Source organism: Apis cerana, linkage group LG15, assembly GCF_029169275.1.
Source record: "Apis cerana isolate GH-2021 linkage group LG15, AcerK_1.0, whole genome shotgun sequence".
Taxonomy (NCBI): domain Eukaryota; kingdom Metazoa; phylum Arthropoda; class Insecta; order Hymenoptera; family Apidae; genus Apis; species Apis cerana.
Window position 1 is genome coordinate 6,154,499 of NC_083866.1, and position 16,960 is coordinate 6,171,458.

Genomic DNA, 16,960 nt, shown 5'->3' on the forward strand with positions numbered 1-16,960 from the left:
TAAACGTAAATTTTGTTTTCAACCTATCGCTGTTCCACGGGGGAGATTGATATTCGAAAGGGGATGAAAATTCCCCTCCCCTCTTTTCGCGGAGGAGAAGGGACAAAGGGAGCACTGAGAGGAGAAGAGGGGAGGGACATTTCTCGTTTTGACATTTGCCTCCTTTCAGAGGAACGAGCCTCGCGGAAAATGAAAGTCGAAAACGAAGGGGTCCGCGAGGGATAATCGCCTCCTTCTCTCCTCCTTTTTTCGCTCTTGGAAACGGTACCCGTTTCCTCTTTTCACCCTTGCAGGCGAATATCCGTGTTCTCTTTCCTCTTGAGGGTAAGAAGCGTTTATTCTCCATCCTTTTCACCGGTGGAAATTCTTCTTTACGCGACCACGACTTCCGCGATTAGGATATTTATCCGAACGAGTCTCAAAGCTTTTAGTCTCGGATGAGGGAGGGAAAGGAGTGTTCACGGCGATCGGGTGTTTCTACGCGCGTTCGCAAATTGCATCTCTCTTTCTCGATTCGATCGATAACGTTTGTCTGGTTGGCTTGGCTCGTCGAACTTTCACGGTGTTACGATTTTGATCCTTGTCGTTGACGAAAAAGAAGATATCGAGAGGAAGAGGGTTAAAGTAAAAGGCGTATAAAAATTTTTAACGATACGACCAACGATGAATATCGTGTAACGTTCGACGATCGTTGCCAATTTTACGTTAATTTCGTGTCACCTTTAATCTAACGTATCTTTCGATTTATGTCTGTTTTTCGACAAGACAACTTCTAATTTATCACTCTCTCTTCAACGAGAGATCCTGTGACAAATTATCGGATTCTTGCACAAAGATCACGGGACACGCTATTACTCTTAACGAAATCGTATAATGTTTGATAATGCTTGCCAATTTTACGTTAATTTTATATCACTTTTAATTCAACGTATTTTTCCATTTACGTTGTTTTTCGACAGGACAACTTTTAATTTATCACTCTCTCGCCACCTCAATAATAATAGCCACTGAATTATTATACGATCAGATTAATCAAGCCTTGGCACACTGTTCGCCATTCTTCGAACGATTAACTCGATTAACCTTTCAAACGCGCTTTGGATCCAAATCCACTCTCCAACGTTCGAAACGTTCGTCATCGTGAGATATCTCGAAAGAAAAATCAATCGCCAATAGCTGACTCGGCGAGGAGGGTCTGGAGTGCGCTCCAGGTGATGGTCCGCGACGCGAAAGTGGCTAGATCGGTCGGGGACGTCGTGCGCTTTCCAAGGAGCCAATAATTCATATCCGATCTATCGATATCGGCTGCCGATAATTCACGACTATCCTGCCCGCTACTTTCATCCGTCCTCGGAAAAATTTGCGGCGATAGACGACCAAATAGGATAAAGGAAGGGAGAGAGAAAGAGGATAAAGGGTTCTCGACTCGTTCGATTTAACCATTTATTTCGATTTGTCGGATTACTGTTTTCAACCGATTCGATTCGAAATTGCTATCTTTCTTTTCGACATTTCGGATCGATAAATATAGAAGGCGATGTTATTTTCTTCCAGAAATTTCTTAATCAATCGTCGAATCTATGAGAAAGATCTGGAGGAAAATTAAAGTAGACAAGAATTGAATTTTTCTTGTAATCGTCGAAATCAACGATGCTCCTTCGTCCTACGAAAACGATTAATACCTTTCTTGCGTGTTTTCGAAGAAAATTTGCCATCGTGACCACGAACCTCGAACGGCCAAAGCCGGTGAAGAGAGAGAAAGAGGGAGAGGGAGGGAGAGGAGGAAGAAAGTTGATCGTCTCGTTTCTATGGTTGGAGTACGAGTCACGAATACGGGTTGAAAACGTTGGCGAAGGACGACGGCGGAGGGAGCAGGAACGGAAGAATCGCGAATGCATCGGGCCAGGACTCGACCGGCTACACCCTTGCCACCTACCCGAGCGGGGCTACGTTTTCAGCACGTGCAGTATCGAAACCGAGTCGTGAATTCAGAGGATAGGAACGATCCCGAGGACACGGTCGTCGTTCGTGCTTCTGCGGATTTTCTTTCTTTTACGTTTCTTTGCAAATACTCGAAGCTCGTACAAAGAAAGATCGATATACAAAAGTCGAATTTTATTTTTCTTAAAAGACGCGGGCGAATAACGAAGACGAGGCCCCTTTCGCATTTATCGATGTGCACAATATGATTCGATCGAGTATATTTGCTCGTTAAATCCTTAAGCCATTCTCGCACGTCTCAAGTGTTAACGTTATTCGATCTACGGGACAAGTCAACAATTCCGATAAACAAGTTGTACTTGCAGTCGTTTGCCTAAGGTAATTCCGTAGATAAGACAAGCGCATTTGCAATGCTAACATTCGGTAATCGTCGGTCGGCACGAGTAACAAATATCGTAATTCCTTCAAAAAATTCTTCCCAACGTTGAAGAAAAAACAATTTCAGATTTCTAGTATCATATCGCGACACGACGTCTTTAAATAGCAACAGAAGCCATTCCACGGCAACTGGGACAATAGTTGGAGGCGGCGACTCCCCCATCTCCGCTCCCCTTCGACAGACGCGACAACAGATCGAAGCAAGAAAAGTGTCCACCTTTCGACATCGACCTTTGGTCCTACCATGTTTTTCGATCGAGAAGAGAGGTCGATCGCAACGATTAGAGGTGGCACAACGCTCGAAACGAACACACGCGGAATGCGTGTGTTGCGCGGTGTGTGCACGGCGTGTAACGTTGAAATATTCATCGGTCGGCTACGTGTGACTAATACTGTATGAAAGCATGGCCGTTCGAGGTCGACGATTCTCGATTTCCAGGCTCGCGTTCGTAACCTGGGCCGCGATAACCGTGGACACGTATTATCCGAACTACGCGGAGTTCTTTGTCGAGTTGAAACGAAACGTTCGTAAACATTTGGACATCGAATCGTTATCAATCTTTGAATTATTGTAACTTGGCGAGGAATACAGAGGTGAAATAATTTTTAAATAATTGTCCAATCCTTTTGCTTTCGTGTTCTTGAGCCTCGGTCCGTTGTCAGCTATTGTAATTTGAAATTATCGAACACTTTGTTATCTCTAACAAAGATAGAGAAAGAGAGAGAGAGAGAGAGTTATTATTTGTTATTATTTATCATTGGTCCGTACGTTAAGCTTCGAATTACCGTAACTTTGTGAAAAAAGATAAAATGGTACAATTATTTTTTTAAGGATGGGACCATTTGTATTCTTCGCATTTTTATATATATTCAAAGATAATTTTATTAAAATATTGTTATATTTCGCTTATTCATCTCGTTGATTTATACGGTTAAAATTAAAATTTTGTTATTTTACAGGGAACGAAGAAAGTTGATTCAAAAATCGATGAAGATTCGATAAAGTGTTTTAAACACTTGTGAACGATAATGTCTATCGGATCGAGTAAATGCATCGAGCGATATTTGTTATCGCGAGTACGTGATTGAATGGGCCTTCCCCTTGAAAATAAAGGAAAATTCGTGATCAACTGGTATTAGAACTTTGATTATTTCAATATCGATTGTTCGAAGTTTAGTCATTCGAATGATCGATTATCAGGAATATTTAAATTAACATGTCTGATATATTTACAACGTTCTAACGTATTAAGTTCTTTGAAAGTGCTCTCGTACGTTCTATTATCTCGTTAATTCTATTTTTTACTTACTTGCAAAATATTGATCGATGTAACTTTTTAATTCTATTTATGGAACTAAATGTCGCATATTTTTCAAAAATAAAAATAATACGATACGTAGAAAACACTTTTAAAAATAAAAATAATAATAATCGGGATAGATCCGAAACATAAGAAGAATGTAAATATCTGGAAATTTCTTTCCTACTTTTTTTTGTATCTCAAAAGAGAAAAATTATTACGGGATACAAGATTGAATCTTTTAAAAATAAATAGACAACGTATTTGCCAAATAGTTTTCGAGTACCACACCCATCAAAAAAAAAAATAACTCTCGAAACAATCTTAAACTTTTACTTTCGCGAACAAATTATACTTACTCTGAATTTTGGAACGAATTAATAATTTCACACGAAGAATTCAACCGCTTGTCTTCTATTTCAACGGTCGTTCGAAACGAAACATTCTTGCTTTTACACTACACTGATAAACATAAGCGTGTGCGTGAACAGGGAAATAAGCACAGTTTCTAAAATGTAAATAAACGGTAGCCTGTTTATAAATAGAGATATCTCAATAGAACACCGCTCCTTCGATACGAATATCGTAACCTTGTCACAGAACGAAAGAGGTCCTGTTTCGAGTCGAGGAAACGAACGATCCGCGTTTTTCGATTCCACATGATAGAATTCGATGTTTCGAGGAGAGACGCACGCATTCGTATCGTTGAAAGCTTTGGCCGTGTTTCGACGCCCCTGAACGATGTCGAATCGAGCGTTCCAGCAGCGTTCAAGGTTGCGAGAGTTTCGCGTGAAATTACGCTCGAGAAACTCGTTCCTCCGCTTGCGCGCTTTTCGTCCCGACCACGCCGCAAACCGAGAATCGAGGAATCCTTCTCGAATCGTGCAAACAAACGTTCCTCAAATCCCCGCAGGAGTGGCTCGTGCAGCGATACACATAACATCGGGAGGGGGCGCTCTTTAAAAGCAAATATTCGAGAACGGGAGAATAACGAGATCTGTCACTTATTTTCACGAGATCCACTTTTTATCTTCTTCCGACCGATATCTCGATCGTATCGTTAGACTTTTCTCCTCAATTTCGAAGAATTTGGTGAAATTTTAATTGAATTTTAAGAGACGAGAGATTACGATCGTGCGTACGTAGGGAAGGGAAGGGCGAACGGCCGGCGCGAGAGGACGGGAGGAGGAAATCAATGCCACCGTCTGCCACGGGAGAAGAGAAACTCGTATCGGTGAATTTTCGCCGGTGTCTGTTGCGCGCGACAGTAGACTCAGGCCAACCGGAAAAATCCACACGTTTGAGAACGAAGGAGAATGAAGATCAGAGGTGAAGCAGAAGAAGCCCGAGAAAAAGATTGAAACCGATGAGAAAGAAAAACAAAATTAAAAAGAGAGAGAGAAGGAGAGAGGGAGAGAAAGAGAGAGAGAGAAAGAGAGAGGGCAGGGGCAAAGCGAAGAAAGAGAAGAGGGCAGAGTCAAGGCTCTTCGATGTATACTCACTCGACCGCTAGCGTAGCGTATCCGCCACTGTCTTCGTTCTTTTTAAGGGATTCGCCTTGTGTAATCGGCAGAAACTCCTATGGAAGTTTCTTCTTTCTCCTCCTCCTCCTCCTCCTCCTCCTCCTCCTCCTCCTCCTCCTCCTCCTCCTCCTCCTTCTCCTTCGCCGCCTTCTCCTTTCTCTCTACGATCGTTTCGATCGTTGGCCGGTTTAATATAGGTTCACCGAGGTCGGTTCGTTCGAACGCGGCACAAATCGAAACACGAGGGTTACAGATATATTATATATATGTATAAAAAGGAACACCGATATAACGAAGGGGTTATGGACAGGCGGAGCAATACGCCTCGTACGACACTCTGCGCGACACTGCCTCGATAGTCGAGACTCTTGTTAGGTGGGCAGGGGGTGATGGAGGGGGCGCATTGAACGTACGTACCGAATAAGGGAGGCAACCACCGCTCCGTTCTCGCGGGTGTCTCGAGCCTGACTGACGCACCAACCAAGCCTGCCGCCCGACCGTATCCCCTCCCTACCCACTCGTTCCCTCTCTGTCTTTCTCTCTCTCTCTAGCGCTCGTCTCGTCTGCTCGTCTCTCCAAGCGTCTCCTCGTTCTTCCTTCGATCTCTCGGTGCTTCGTGCCTGGCCTCTTCTCTCCTTCTCTCTTTTTCTCTCTGATCTCTCCACGTTTCTTCTCCTACCTCTCTCTTCTCTCTCACCCTATCTCCCTGTTCGTTTCGTTCTTCTTCGATTTTCACTCTCCCCTTTTCACCGTCTCTCGTTATTTTTCTGACCTCTCTTTCTAATTTTATCTCCTATCCGCCTCCCCCCACCGCGATACCCTCCCACCATAACCTCTGTCTCGAATAGCCCTGTCTCTTTTCCTCCCACCTTCGTTTCAGTCCACGTTCCTTCTCACGATAGCTGGTGCTGCTGCTGCCGCCGCCGTTGCTCCTCCAACGCCCACCACTGCACCTATACACAGGGTGGCATCGGCGAGACGGCGTTCCATGCCCTTCGCCAGGACCTTCTCCTTCGCGAGAATCGTAGGATCGTGGACTCGTGCCTTTCGATTTGTCGCAGCCAGATATACCTGCGGCCTTCCAGCGAAACTAGGAGGCCCCCTTCTTCCACCACCGTCCTCTTTCAATTTTTGTTTTCTTTTTTTTTCCTCTCTCCATACGCCACCTTTGTTCTCCTTCGCTTCTCTCGCTCTCGTCTTTCGTCTTTATCTCTGTTTCTCTCTCTCTCTCTCTCTCCCCTCAACCGAAATTGCAGATAATTCTTCGACCGTCTCCGGATTGATCGCGTCTCAAAGGCGCAGAAGACGGCAACCAGTAGTATTACTTTTCCAGGCCAAATCGAGTTGCGTCATCGAGAATAGCCGACCTTGTCCTCCGCCACTTTTTCCCCGGGAAACTGATCCGTCCCGGGGAAACTGATTGCGCAACTGATTACATACACCTACCAATCTACCATCGATCGATCTTGTTCCGCGTATATTTATCGGCACATCACTCATTGCGCCATGCTGATTTTACGCCACGAAATCGATCGAGTACTCGTTGATCACGAGTTCCCATACAAGTTGGGTTGGGATATACGTTGATTGGCCGGTTATCGCGCGAAAGAAAGACGTTTATCTGCTGTTCGAAGCAGATTGATTAATCGGTGGCAGGAGATTAATCGAGAAGGGGGACACGTAGAGCGTCAGCCCGCTTTTGTTCGCCGATATCGCGGAGTCGAGGAGTCGCGCGCGTCGTCTTGTCCCGAGACGAGGGAGAAAGGAAACGCGGAAGAGATGAAAAATTTCTTTGCAACGTGACTTAACCATTCTCGCCAGAAGTTGGTCGATCGTGGTAAACTTTAAAATTCACCGTGCTTTCTCCTCCGCTTTTATCTTCCGTTTCGCCGTTTACACTCGGCGGCGAAATGATACCAGACACGTTTCCATAGAATTTAGAAACTTTTAGGAAAGTACATCTTCGCGATGGAGTATTAAAACTATAATCGGAAGAGAAATTACTATTTTTATATCTGTCCTCTGATCCACGATTTTAAAATATAGGAAATCTTTTCTTGTTAATTGAAACGATTAATCTTTTATACATACACACGTATTATACGTCGAGAAAAGAGAATACTTGATAGGTATAAAATTCAGTCTCGAGAAGGTAATGAAAATAACGGTGTGCTACATTTTGTCGTGGAGTGTATGAGATCTCTGCCCGACGCCATTACTCGATGGCATAATTACCTCTTGTCGGAGACGTGTATTTAACGATGTGTTTTTATTTAGAAAATAGTTAAATCTGAAAGTCAGTTGCGCGGTTTAAAAGAGAGTCTTACGCAACGTGATTCGCTTTAATGGTCGAGTCGGGAGAGAGAGAGAGAGAGAGAGAGGGGAACGAAAATGGTGGTTTTATCGCAATATACGTGTGATTTATTCCTGTGGAGTTCCACAATTACGCTCGATCCACGAACATATCGCTGCCCAACGCGTACACACATTTTGCGTGAAATGTGTTTCGATTACTTGGGACGATTCACTTTCATCCAGGCTAGTAGCGATGATCGATAGCATCAGATTCCTAGAATCGTTAACCCACTTCGAGTATACTCTGGACCATTCGCTTTAACGCTTGCCCCGTTGCCAAGATCCCTTTAAATCATCGATTCCAATATCATCATCGAATCTTGAATGGAAAAAAAATTCTTATCAATTTTCCAATATATTTCCCCGATTCCATTACAGCAAATAATTTATGACTTACAATAATTGTTTTCTTTTTTTTTAAATATTCAAATACATGTTCAACATCGTGTATATATTTATATGTATGTGTATACGTATATGGAAAAATAGTTTGAATTTTCGAAAACGCGATACAAACGGAAGGATCTCGTTCCTTCGGGATTGGATTATTTGGTTGCATCCATGAAAATGGCGGAGATCGAAGGTCGTTAGCCAGTAGAGAGTACGTCGTTCGAGATGCCCTCTCTCTAGCTGGCGATCGGCTTTTCCACCTCCTTCGCGTTCTCCACCTCCTCGTTCGCCACCTTGATCCGGTCGACGGGTTTCGGCCGCATCAGGATGAACGGCAGCTCGGCGGACAATTCCCCGCTCAGCGCGCCCAGGTACAGCTTCACCTTGACGGCGTACGAGACCACGATGCCGAAGGATTCGCGTATGTCCGGCGAGAGAAGCAGAGTGCTGGATGCCAATTCGCTCTCCTCTCTCTTCAACCGACCGTCCAACGCGATGCCCCTTCGATGCTTGTTGTTCTCCAGCTCCGGTTTCAGGTAAAGAACCTTGGTCAGGTTCGAGCCAGGATTGATAGGGCAACCGTCCTGGGTCTCCACCGCGTCGATCACAGTTCTGAATTGGCCGTTTTGGAAGATGACCACGTCGATACCCTGCTGGACCAACGCCTTGATCTTCTTCACCACCTTGTTGCTGTTGTTTCTCACGCACACGTTCACGGCTATCCTCTCCCCGTGATGGTACAGCTGTTTGTCCAACGTGACCTCCAGTTCCAGGTCGCCGGGGCTCAGCAAGAAGTCCTTTCGCACCACGGTGCAAGGCTGCCGGCCTTGCTTCGTGGGCGCGTACTGGATCTTCCTTACCCCCATGATTACGGTGCTCCTCTTGTGAGTTACGTCGGTCTCCGTCTCTCCGCAGTAGATCTTCACGTAGTAGTTCACTCCGCAAGGCTCGCCCGCCTCGTCCTCCCCTTGTTGCAGAGTGACGCTCGATGGGGCGGATTGAGAGAACTTGAAGGTGAAGGGAACCGCGTTCGGTCCTAGTTTTTGCAACAGACGATCCTGAAGCTTGGTCAGATTCTCCTCCCGTTTCTTGTTGACCGGGAACAGTTGCTCCGAGATCAAGTAGAGATCCTTTTGGAAGTTCAGGCCCATCACCTCGTCCTCCTCCCGCCCGTAACGGAAGCTGCAAATTAGCTGGCCCCACACCTTCCTACCTGTGTCCACGTAGTCTTGATCGAGAAGTATCACTCCATCGACCGGCTCGATACCGGACAGATAGTCGATGTAATCTCTCTTGCCCAGGTACAGAGAGATTTTGCCGTTCGGCGAGCATTTCTTGTACACCTTGAAATTCACCACCATGCCTGCGACCAAGTTCCCTCTGTGATCGTTGATCACCTCCCGTCGTTGACTGGATTCTGAGGGTGGCGTTCCCCATCTTATATATAAACGCGGTACCAGTGACGTCAAGTTCTTTCAGGGCTTCATAATCCGTTCAACGTTGCGGATAAATCGGGTCTTTTTGCTCGCGTCGCTCCTAACCTTTTTCGCGCTATTATTCCAAACCGAGAGGATAGAGATAATATACTTTGTTTCTTCATACTTTGTTTCACCGGTGAACACGCTACACTTTCAACTGAATCGAACATCGGCTCTTCGTGGGCTTCGTTTTGTCGTTATAATCTATTTCTATTATGCTTCTTGCTGCTTCGATCCTTTCCCACACCGAGCTGAAATAAGAAACAACTGTTACGATATAAGCGACTTACGATGACGAGATTATGAGTTTTACGATTATTGAACTTTATTTTTGATCGTTTTTTCCTATGTCTCTTTTTATTCCTTCGTATTTCTTGAAAAATCGTTGAATAATTAAACTAAATAATTATTTCCAATAATTATTTATTGCTAATTCCACTCGGTAAATATCGCAAGAATATATAAATATATCTTCTATAACATTTTTTTTTCTTTCGATGGAATGCTTTCGAAATTTCTTACTGGCTTCTTTGTTGACTGAGTTTCGATGTGTTTAAATCCCACCGTTGTCGAGCAGTTCTTCGCGTCAAAACACTTGCGTCATATATCAAGATACGTATTACGCTTTGTGAGGTTATTGTCTCAGAGATACATTATAAAGCTGAGAATATAATAACTGTTATGTCATTTTTACATTAGAGATGAAGATACATCGTAGTTTTGAAAGAGAAAATGATGAAAGTGTATTCGATTGACAACATCTCGTACTTCGTCTGTGGTCACGCACCGAGTTAGCATAGACAAGGAAAGCAAATAGTGGAAGAAGGACAGAGATAGGATAAAAATATTGAAATCAGCGCCATCTTCAGTGTGCCGCAAATGAAACACAAAAAGAAAGGACAGAAAATAGCAAGAGAAGGACAGAGATAGAATAAGAATTGATCGTTAACGCCATCTTTCGAGTATTAAGAGAATCTCTATAAAGAATTATATTTCTAAAGGTATACGAGAGATGGCGTTACTGTTTAATTCTTACTCTACTTTATCTTCCTATTGAAAGAAAGTAACTTTGATATTCAAGAGATGGCGCTGACGATCAATTCTTATCCTATCTCTATCCTTCTTCTACTATTTTCTGTCCTTTGTTTTTATGTTTCATTTGCGGCACTCTAGAGATGGCGCTGATTTCAATATTTTTACCCTATCTCTGTCCTTGTTCCACTATTTGCTTTCCTTGTCTCACACTATGAATGAAATTAAAGGAATTCTAATATTCCCGAGATTAATGAGATTAAAAAATTTGTTGAAAAACGTTTGTTAAAAATCATTAAGCCTATTCTTTATTATATTTTTATCTGTGTTGAAAAATTTCGATATTTTTTTCAAGTGATAATACAGAATAAAATTGTTATTGTAGGAAACTGTTTGTAAATGTTGCAACCTTCCTCCGTATATCACATAATCAGTGGTTATGCGTTATGAGAGTGGTTGAGATTTCGATACACTCTGGTTCCTTCTAGAAATTTTGGAACATAACGACAAGTTTTGAGAGACGCGAGTGACATCATTCGAAATTAAAAATGTCAGAAAGTACGGATTCCAAATATGATACTGTAAGTAATATTCTTTTCGATCACTGATGTGAAATATCTTATTTTAATACCGTTATTTTATCGAGAATCGTTTTTTACTCTATATTAGAAGCACTTCATTGTGCTACTGTTCGTAAACAATATACTGAATGTATTACTAATTTTATTCACTGTAGAATGAAAATTGTAATAAACATGTTAAATATAAACGTGATATGGTATTTTTTTAATGTTATATATACGTATAATTTTAGGTCAATCCTATGCCTCTGGCTATACCATCTGATTCATCCAAGAAACCGGTCAAGTCTACCGCCGTTGTAAAATATTCGGCCGTTCAAACGCCTGCGACTTATGCTCAATTACAATGCAATACGGACTTAAATTTACCACCAAGCAATTGGCTCAGCAGTTCTGCAGAGAGTTATGGCTTGCAAAGTGTTTGGTCTCAAACTTCTGGTTTTTCTAGTTTTCGTATGGCACATATGTTCCCTGATTGTGTAGGGGAAGTTGATGTTGTGTCGGATGCAGAAAACATAAAAAAATTGTTAAAATTGCCTTACAATCATGGAGTCATATCAATGGTGGTTCACAGAATAGAAAATACGTTATTGTTAGACGATTTTGACATTCATAAATATTTGCTTAGACAAGCAGAGAGTGATTGGGAGTGGTTAAAGAAATTTTTTTATGAGCATATTTTTCAGAATCTAGGAGATAAAGAAAAATGTTTGTTTCATAAAACAAACAATAGAAATACTTTGCAACAAAGAAACTTGGTATCTAAGTTTTTATATCACTCAATAGTAGTGGCGGATAACAAAGAACAACATACCAAACCACAATTACCTGTGAAAACTTTAGAACCTTGTTTACCAGAACCTTCTCAAGAAGAAAAAGTACCGGATCCAAATTATAACCATAATTTTGCGAGGAATATTGTCTGGACTTTTGAGAATATACAGATGCTTATTGGTACTGATATGCCGATATTTGGAGGGCAAACTCATCCATGTATAAGCCTTAGATTGAGAGATATGACTAAACCCATTAATGTTTTAACCGGTATAGATTATTGGTTAGACAATTTGATGTGTAATGTACCAGAAGTGGTTATGTGTTATCACTTGAATGGTATTGTGCAAAAGTATGAACTAATCAAAACAGAAGATCTTCCTAATTTGGATCATTCTAAATTCAGTCCTAAAGTTATTAGAGATGTTGCACAAAATATCTTAAGTTTCTTAAAGAATAATGCAACTAAAGCTGGACACACGTATTGGTTATTCAAAGGGAAGGATGATGATGTAGTAAAATTATACGATTTAACTTCTCTGTGTCATGATTTATCAGATGAAAAGGGCCAAAATCCATTCACTGTACCTGTTGCTATGTTACTGTATAGAGTAGCTCGTAATATGAAATATTCCTCTGATTATCATAGGCAACAGGGTACTATTAGAATGTTATTGAAAAATTGCATACAATTATTGACTAAAGAAAAGTACCCACAGATTGTAACATCTGCACATTTTATGTTATCTGATCTTTATATACCATCTGATACAGATCCTGCTAGTCCAGGTTTGTCGGATCAGAGTGATGAAGAAGATACGCAAAGTGAATCTAGTATTAATCATGAGAATGAAAAAGATTTGGAAGAAGAATTTGAAGAAGCTGCATTTAAGTCTTTAACATTGGCTAATAGTAAGTTTAATCTTTTATATATTTTTTTTTATATATGAATAAGTAAATTAAAAAATAAATTTTTTTTTAGTTAAAGAACATGCGGAATGCGAAGAACCTAAGTATAAGCCACCACCAATTTCGGGTACTATCGAAGAAAGATGTTTAGCCGCTTTAGATCACGTTTGTCACGGACTTGAATGTTTACAATATTTTCCCATTGATGATAATTCAGAAGAAGAACGTAAGGAAGAAGAAGAAAAGGAACAAAAGAAAAGAGTATATGAAGAGAATCATTTGAATATGGCTAAACCTTTTCAGGCCATTCCAATGCCTTATATCTCATTGAAAGAAGATAAAAAAGAAATTGAAACTGAAGTGAGCTCGATAAACAACAGTCCTACTCATAAAAAAAGATCAAAACAGAAGAAAGTAAAGAAACTTGAGAAAGTCATTGCAAAAATGGAACCTCATGAGAATGAAGCAAAAGCATTGCTGTGTAAGCTTAAAGCTGAAACTTTACCTACATGGCAAGCGCCCAAAAAAAGCGATAATGTTAGTTGGAATATTCATTTAAAAACATTATTGTATGAAAAGGCTTCATTAATTTTTGCCGTGCTCGCTGAAAATGAATATGTCAATAGAAATTACGGCGCGTCCCTGAGATATATGTTAGCCGTTTTAAGATGCCAAAAAATATTGGAGATATTTTGTGATATACGAAATGATAAATCTATAAGTTATCTGTTAGGGCGCGCAGGGGATTGTTGTTTTATGGCTGTGCAAGATTGGTGTAACGTCGAGAAACATAGAAAAGATTATGAAATAAAAAGTGAAATTGAAGAAAGAATTGTCGAAGATATATGTAGAATAGAAGATTTGGATTCGAGTATGTATATAGGTAAAAAAATATATATAAAAAAAATGTATTTTCATACAGCTCATTACTTATTTTAAATATTTTGAATTGTAGATGGTGCTGAATTACTACCACAACGACTAGAAAGTTTAGAATCTACTTTAGTAGCATCTTATAAATGCTATGAAAAAGCGTTATCTCTAGAACCATTGGATATGGATAAAAATAATCTTCTAAGACGGCTAGGAAACATTCATAATGAATTAGGTGTGCTTTACATGAATCAAGCTGGAAGTAAGAATTTTTATTTTCATTTCCTTTTTCTAGGAAAAATATATGTTATAAATGTAAAAAATATACTATCTTTACAGCACGATATCAACAAGAAAATTTGGTAGAAGAAACATCAAATTCTTCACATGGAGTATCAGCATTGCTTACTCGATCGTTAACTCATTTAGAAGCGGGCGTGAAAGCATTTGAAACAGTTCATGACGAAGCGAACTTAGCACTTTTACATTCAAATACAGGAAGACTCATGCGATTATGTGCACACATGCATGTAAAGCAAAACACTCAAGAACGTCACTTTTATAATAAAGCACTTGCGAGTTATCAGAAAGCTTTGCAAGTTTTAAGTTCTAGAAAATCAAATCCTATGATTTGGGATACTATTACATGGGATTTATCTACTACTTTATTTACAATGGCTACGTTGTTGCAAGATTATCCTACAACCGGATGCAAAGTATGTTCATTAATTTTTTTTTATTTTTTTAAATTTTTTTTTTGTATCTATTATATCTTTTATTATAATTTTAGACCGAAGAAGAGTTAGAACGAGAAGTTGTCGATATCTTACAGAAAGCTCTAAAGCATTGTGATATTGAAACGCCCGGACCACGACAACCAGTTTATCAATTTCGGGCTGCAACTATTCAACATCGACTCGCATCTTTATATCATCGTGTATATAGAGAATATGAACCAGATACGGATAATATTAAAAGAAAAACAAGCTTGCAATTGTGTAAGCTATATTATGATAAAGCTGCAAAACTTTTGTTAGCTTTGGAACAAACTACAGAGTTTCTAACAGTTCAAATGGAAAGAGTAGCTTTAGCCGAACATCAAGCTCGTTGTATGTATTTTTTTTCGATTTGATTTTATTGATATTTGATTTATTTTATGAATTAGCATTATATTGCAGGTACCACAACTTTTAATGGCAAGTTGAAAGCATATCAAAATGGACTTCAATTAATTTTACAATGTAAACCTATTATTGATATATTATGTGATAGGAACAATTCTCAAAAGCAGAAGGTTGAAAATGTAAATGCTGTTAGCACTAAAATAGGGAAAGAAAGTTTCGAAGAAGGAAAAGTTGATGAGCAAAAATTGATAGAAGATGAAGAAAGTTTAGTGATACTACTAGAACAGCGGTTACAATTTATATTGCGATCTTTAACAAAATTATTTGTTACTAAGAATAGTAACAATAGTAAAAAAGAGTATGTTTTTTTTTTTTTTTTTAATTTCATTACATTCTTCATGTTATTTTTAAACATATTTTATTTATGTATATATTTCAGATCAGAAACTCTTACTAATTTATATAAACAATGTTATAGTAAAACATTACGGCCAGTTACGATGACTGGTTTCAAGTTGATACAACATATTGCACAACTTTTACGAGAATTGGAAAAAATGTTACCATCTTCAGAATCTTGAACGGATAAGTGTATATATTGTCTGTGTGCCAGTTTGAAAATAACATATAAGGTTTCGACCAATGAATTCTTCTCGACATCGATGAAGTTTGGTCGATATTAAACTATTAATTCCCCTAGTCCTTTAAAAAGGTCCTTCGTATTTGGTCATTGACGCTGGTCGTTATTTCATTTGCGAGATAAAACCTAGGCGGGGATGATGTTATTTAATTCATTATATTTGAAATATCGAAGACTTTTTTTTATTCTAGTGTGTACATAGTGAAATCGAAACTCTTATTTATATATGATTTATAAGCCAAAAATAAATAGCTTATACGAATCATATCTCTGATTTGTTCGACTTTCACACACACACACACACACACACATACACACACAACATATATATGATATGTTACATATCTATCCTTATTCCCAATTTAAATTTCAGACATATTTTAGTTCAATGAATCATTCACAGAGGGCATATGAATGCACTTTGGCGCGCTTGTCGTACGATCATCGTTCGAAACAATCTTATGTTTGTCAAGTAAATTTAACGAAGCCAAAGAAACAATTTATCTTGTTTGTTTCGTCGAAAATTGTACGATATTTGAGTGTTGGAGGATAACAGACTCTTATTTGCAATCCTCATGTTCGATCCTCTTAAGGAGATGGGGATAATGAGATGTGTGTCAAAAATAAAACAAAGAAGCGTGAATAAAGGTTGGTCGTGATTTCTTTTTCTTTATCTTTTTTTTCCTATTCCTTAGTGTTCCAATGTCTTTTCCTGATATTTGTAACTTGATCTTTTTGATTTTATCCTTCAGGCTTTTCGTTCATTCCATTATTCTTCGACTACCGCTTTTCTTTACAACGTTACAAGAATATTATTGGATATTGTATTTACATCTACCTTGTTCTATTCGCTGTCCACCATTTTGATCCGGAAATTTCGATAAGTAATAATTTAATAAATATTAATATACATTTAATGCAAAAGTTCGATTCGAGACTTGAGATACATAGATATATAAAAGATACATAAAAAATATTCTTTTTCTACTTCTACTTTTCATTAAATTCGAAATACTATATTTGAAATACTTATAAAAAAATCTATTAAAATCAAATACACTCGAGAATAAGAAAAATAATTTATGTAATTTATGAATAATGTAAACAACTCTCACAGATATAGATAGTATTTTTCGAAAGTCACTCTATATTTACAACAGGTAACACACCATTAAATAATCATATCTTTAATAAACAATCCGAAAAGTAGCTCGAGGCGAGTTTGAAAAATTTTAAAATCAAGCTTCCCTCTTGTTTATTTCCCATATATTCAATTCCACATCGCTCGTATTTCCACTCGACAAGCTGTAAAATGATAGGTTTAATCTGGAAATTCACTTTTTTTTCAACTGTCCGAAACGGAACTGCGTTTCCGCGGGCTTGTTGAGGCTAAAATTCATATCGTTTGTCTCTTGAATCATTCGTTATTTGTTTTGTTCAGAATGTCGCCATGGAAATCCATGTTGCAAATATTAATCCTCGAAGAAATTCGTCGAGGGAACAGTTCAGTATTTCTCTTTCTTCTTTATCTTGCTACGATCGGTGAAGCCGACGATCTTCAGATTGTCTGGAAGTCGATAGACTCTTTTGGAACTGGTTGC

At 39.3% G+C, this 16,960-nt stretch overlaps 3 protein-coding genes across 9 annotated transcripts in view; 1 reads left to right on the plus strand and 2 right to left on the minus strand.

Annotated features, from left to right (window-relative positions):
* LOC107996281 (xin actin-binding repeat-containing protein 2) overlaps positions 1-5,749 on the minus strand; it is a 61,343-nt gene extending 55,594 nt beyond the window's left edge. Inside the window, exon 1 of one of the 2 annotated variants that reach the window (XM_062085790.1) lies at positions 5,621-5,749. The gene's annotated coding sequence lies outside the window, so the exon portion shown is untranslated. Of the gene's footprint in view, positions 1-4,039; positions 4,384-5,620 lie in introns of those variants that run through there. The other variant, XM_062085791.1, reaches the window with a different exon arrangement.
* A 2,145-nt stretch (positions 5,750-7,894) lies between these two features.
* Positions 7,895-10,240, minus strand: LOC107993698 (arrestin homolog). Its single transcript, XM_017050251.3, has 2 exons — positions 9,949-10,240; positions 7,895-9,677 (listed from the first exon to the last, which is right to left on the minus strand). Exon 2 carries the CDS (start codon positions 9,307-9,309, stop codon positions 8,185-8,187), a length of 1,125 nt encoding a protein of 374 aa, XP_016905740.1. The 5' UTR covers positions 9,310-9,677; positions 9,949-10,240; the 3' UTR covers positions 7,895-8,184.
* Positions 10,241-10,634: 394 nt separating this feature from the next.
* On the plus strand, positions 10,635-15,626 carry LOC107996280 (erythroid differentiation-related factor 1). Of its 6 annotated transcripts, none has more exons than XM_062085806.1 (8): positions 10,635-10,738; positions 10,844-11,039; positions 11,273-12,725; positions 12,796-13,605; positions 13,678-13,857; positions 13,935-14,311; positions 14,386-14,704; positions 14,774-15,626. In XM_062085806.1, exons 2-8 carry the CDS (start codon positions 11,007-11,009, stop codon positions 15,298-15,300), a joined length of 3,699 nt encoding a protein of 1,232 aa, XP_061941790.1. In that variant the 5' UTR covers positions 10,635-10,738; positions 10,844-11,006; the 3' UTR covers positions 15,301-15,626. The 6 variants fall into 6 exon arrangements, with proteins under 6 accessions (XP_061941790.1, XP_016909731.1, XP_016909734.1 ...); XM_017054242.2 differs by having other exon boundaries at positions 10,678-11,039; positions 14,774-15,077; positions 15,159-15,626; XM_017054245.2 differs by having other exon boundaries at positions 10,678-11,039; positions 12,796-13,593; positions 14,774-15,077; positions 15,159-15,626.
* The last annotated feature ends 1,334 nt before the right edge of the window (positions 15,627-16,960 follow it).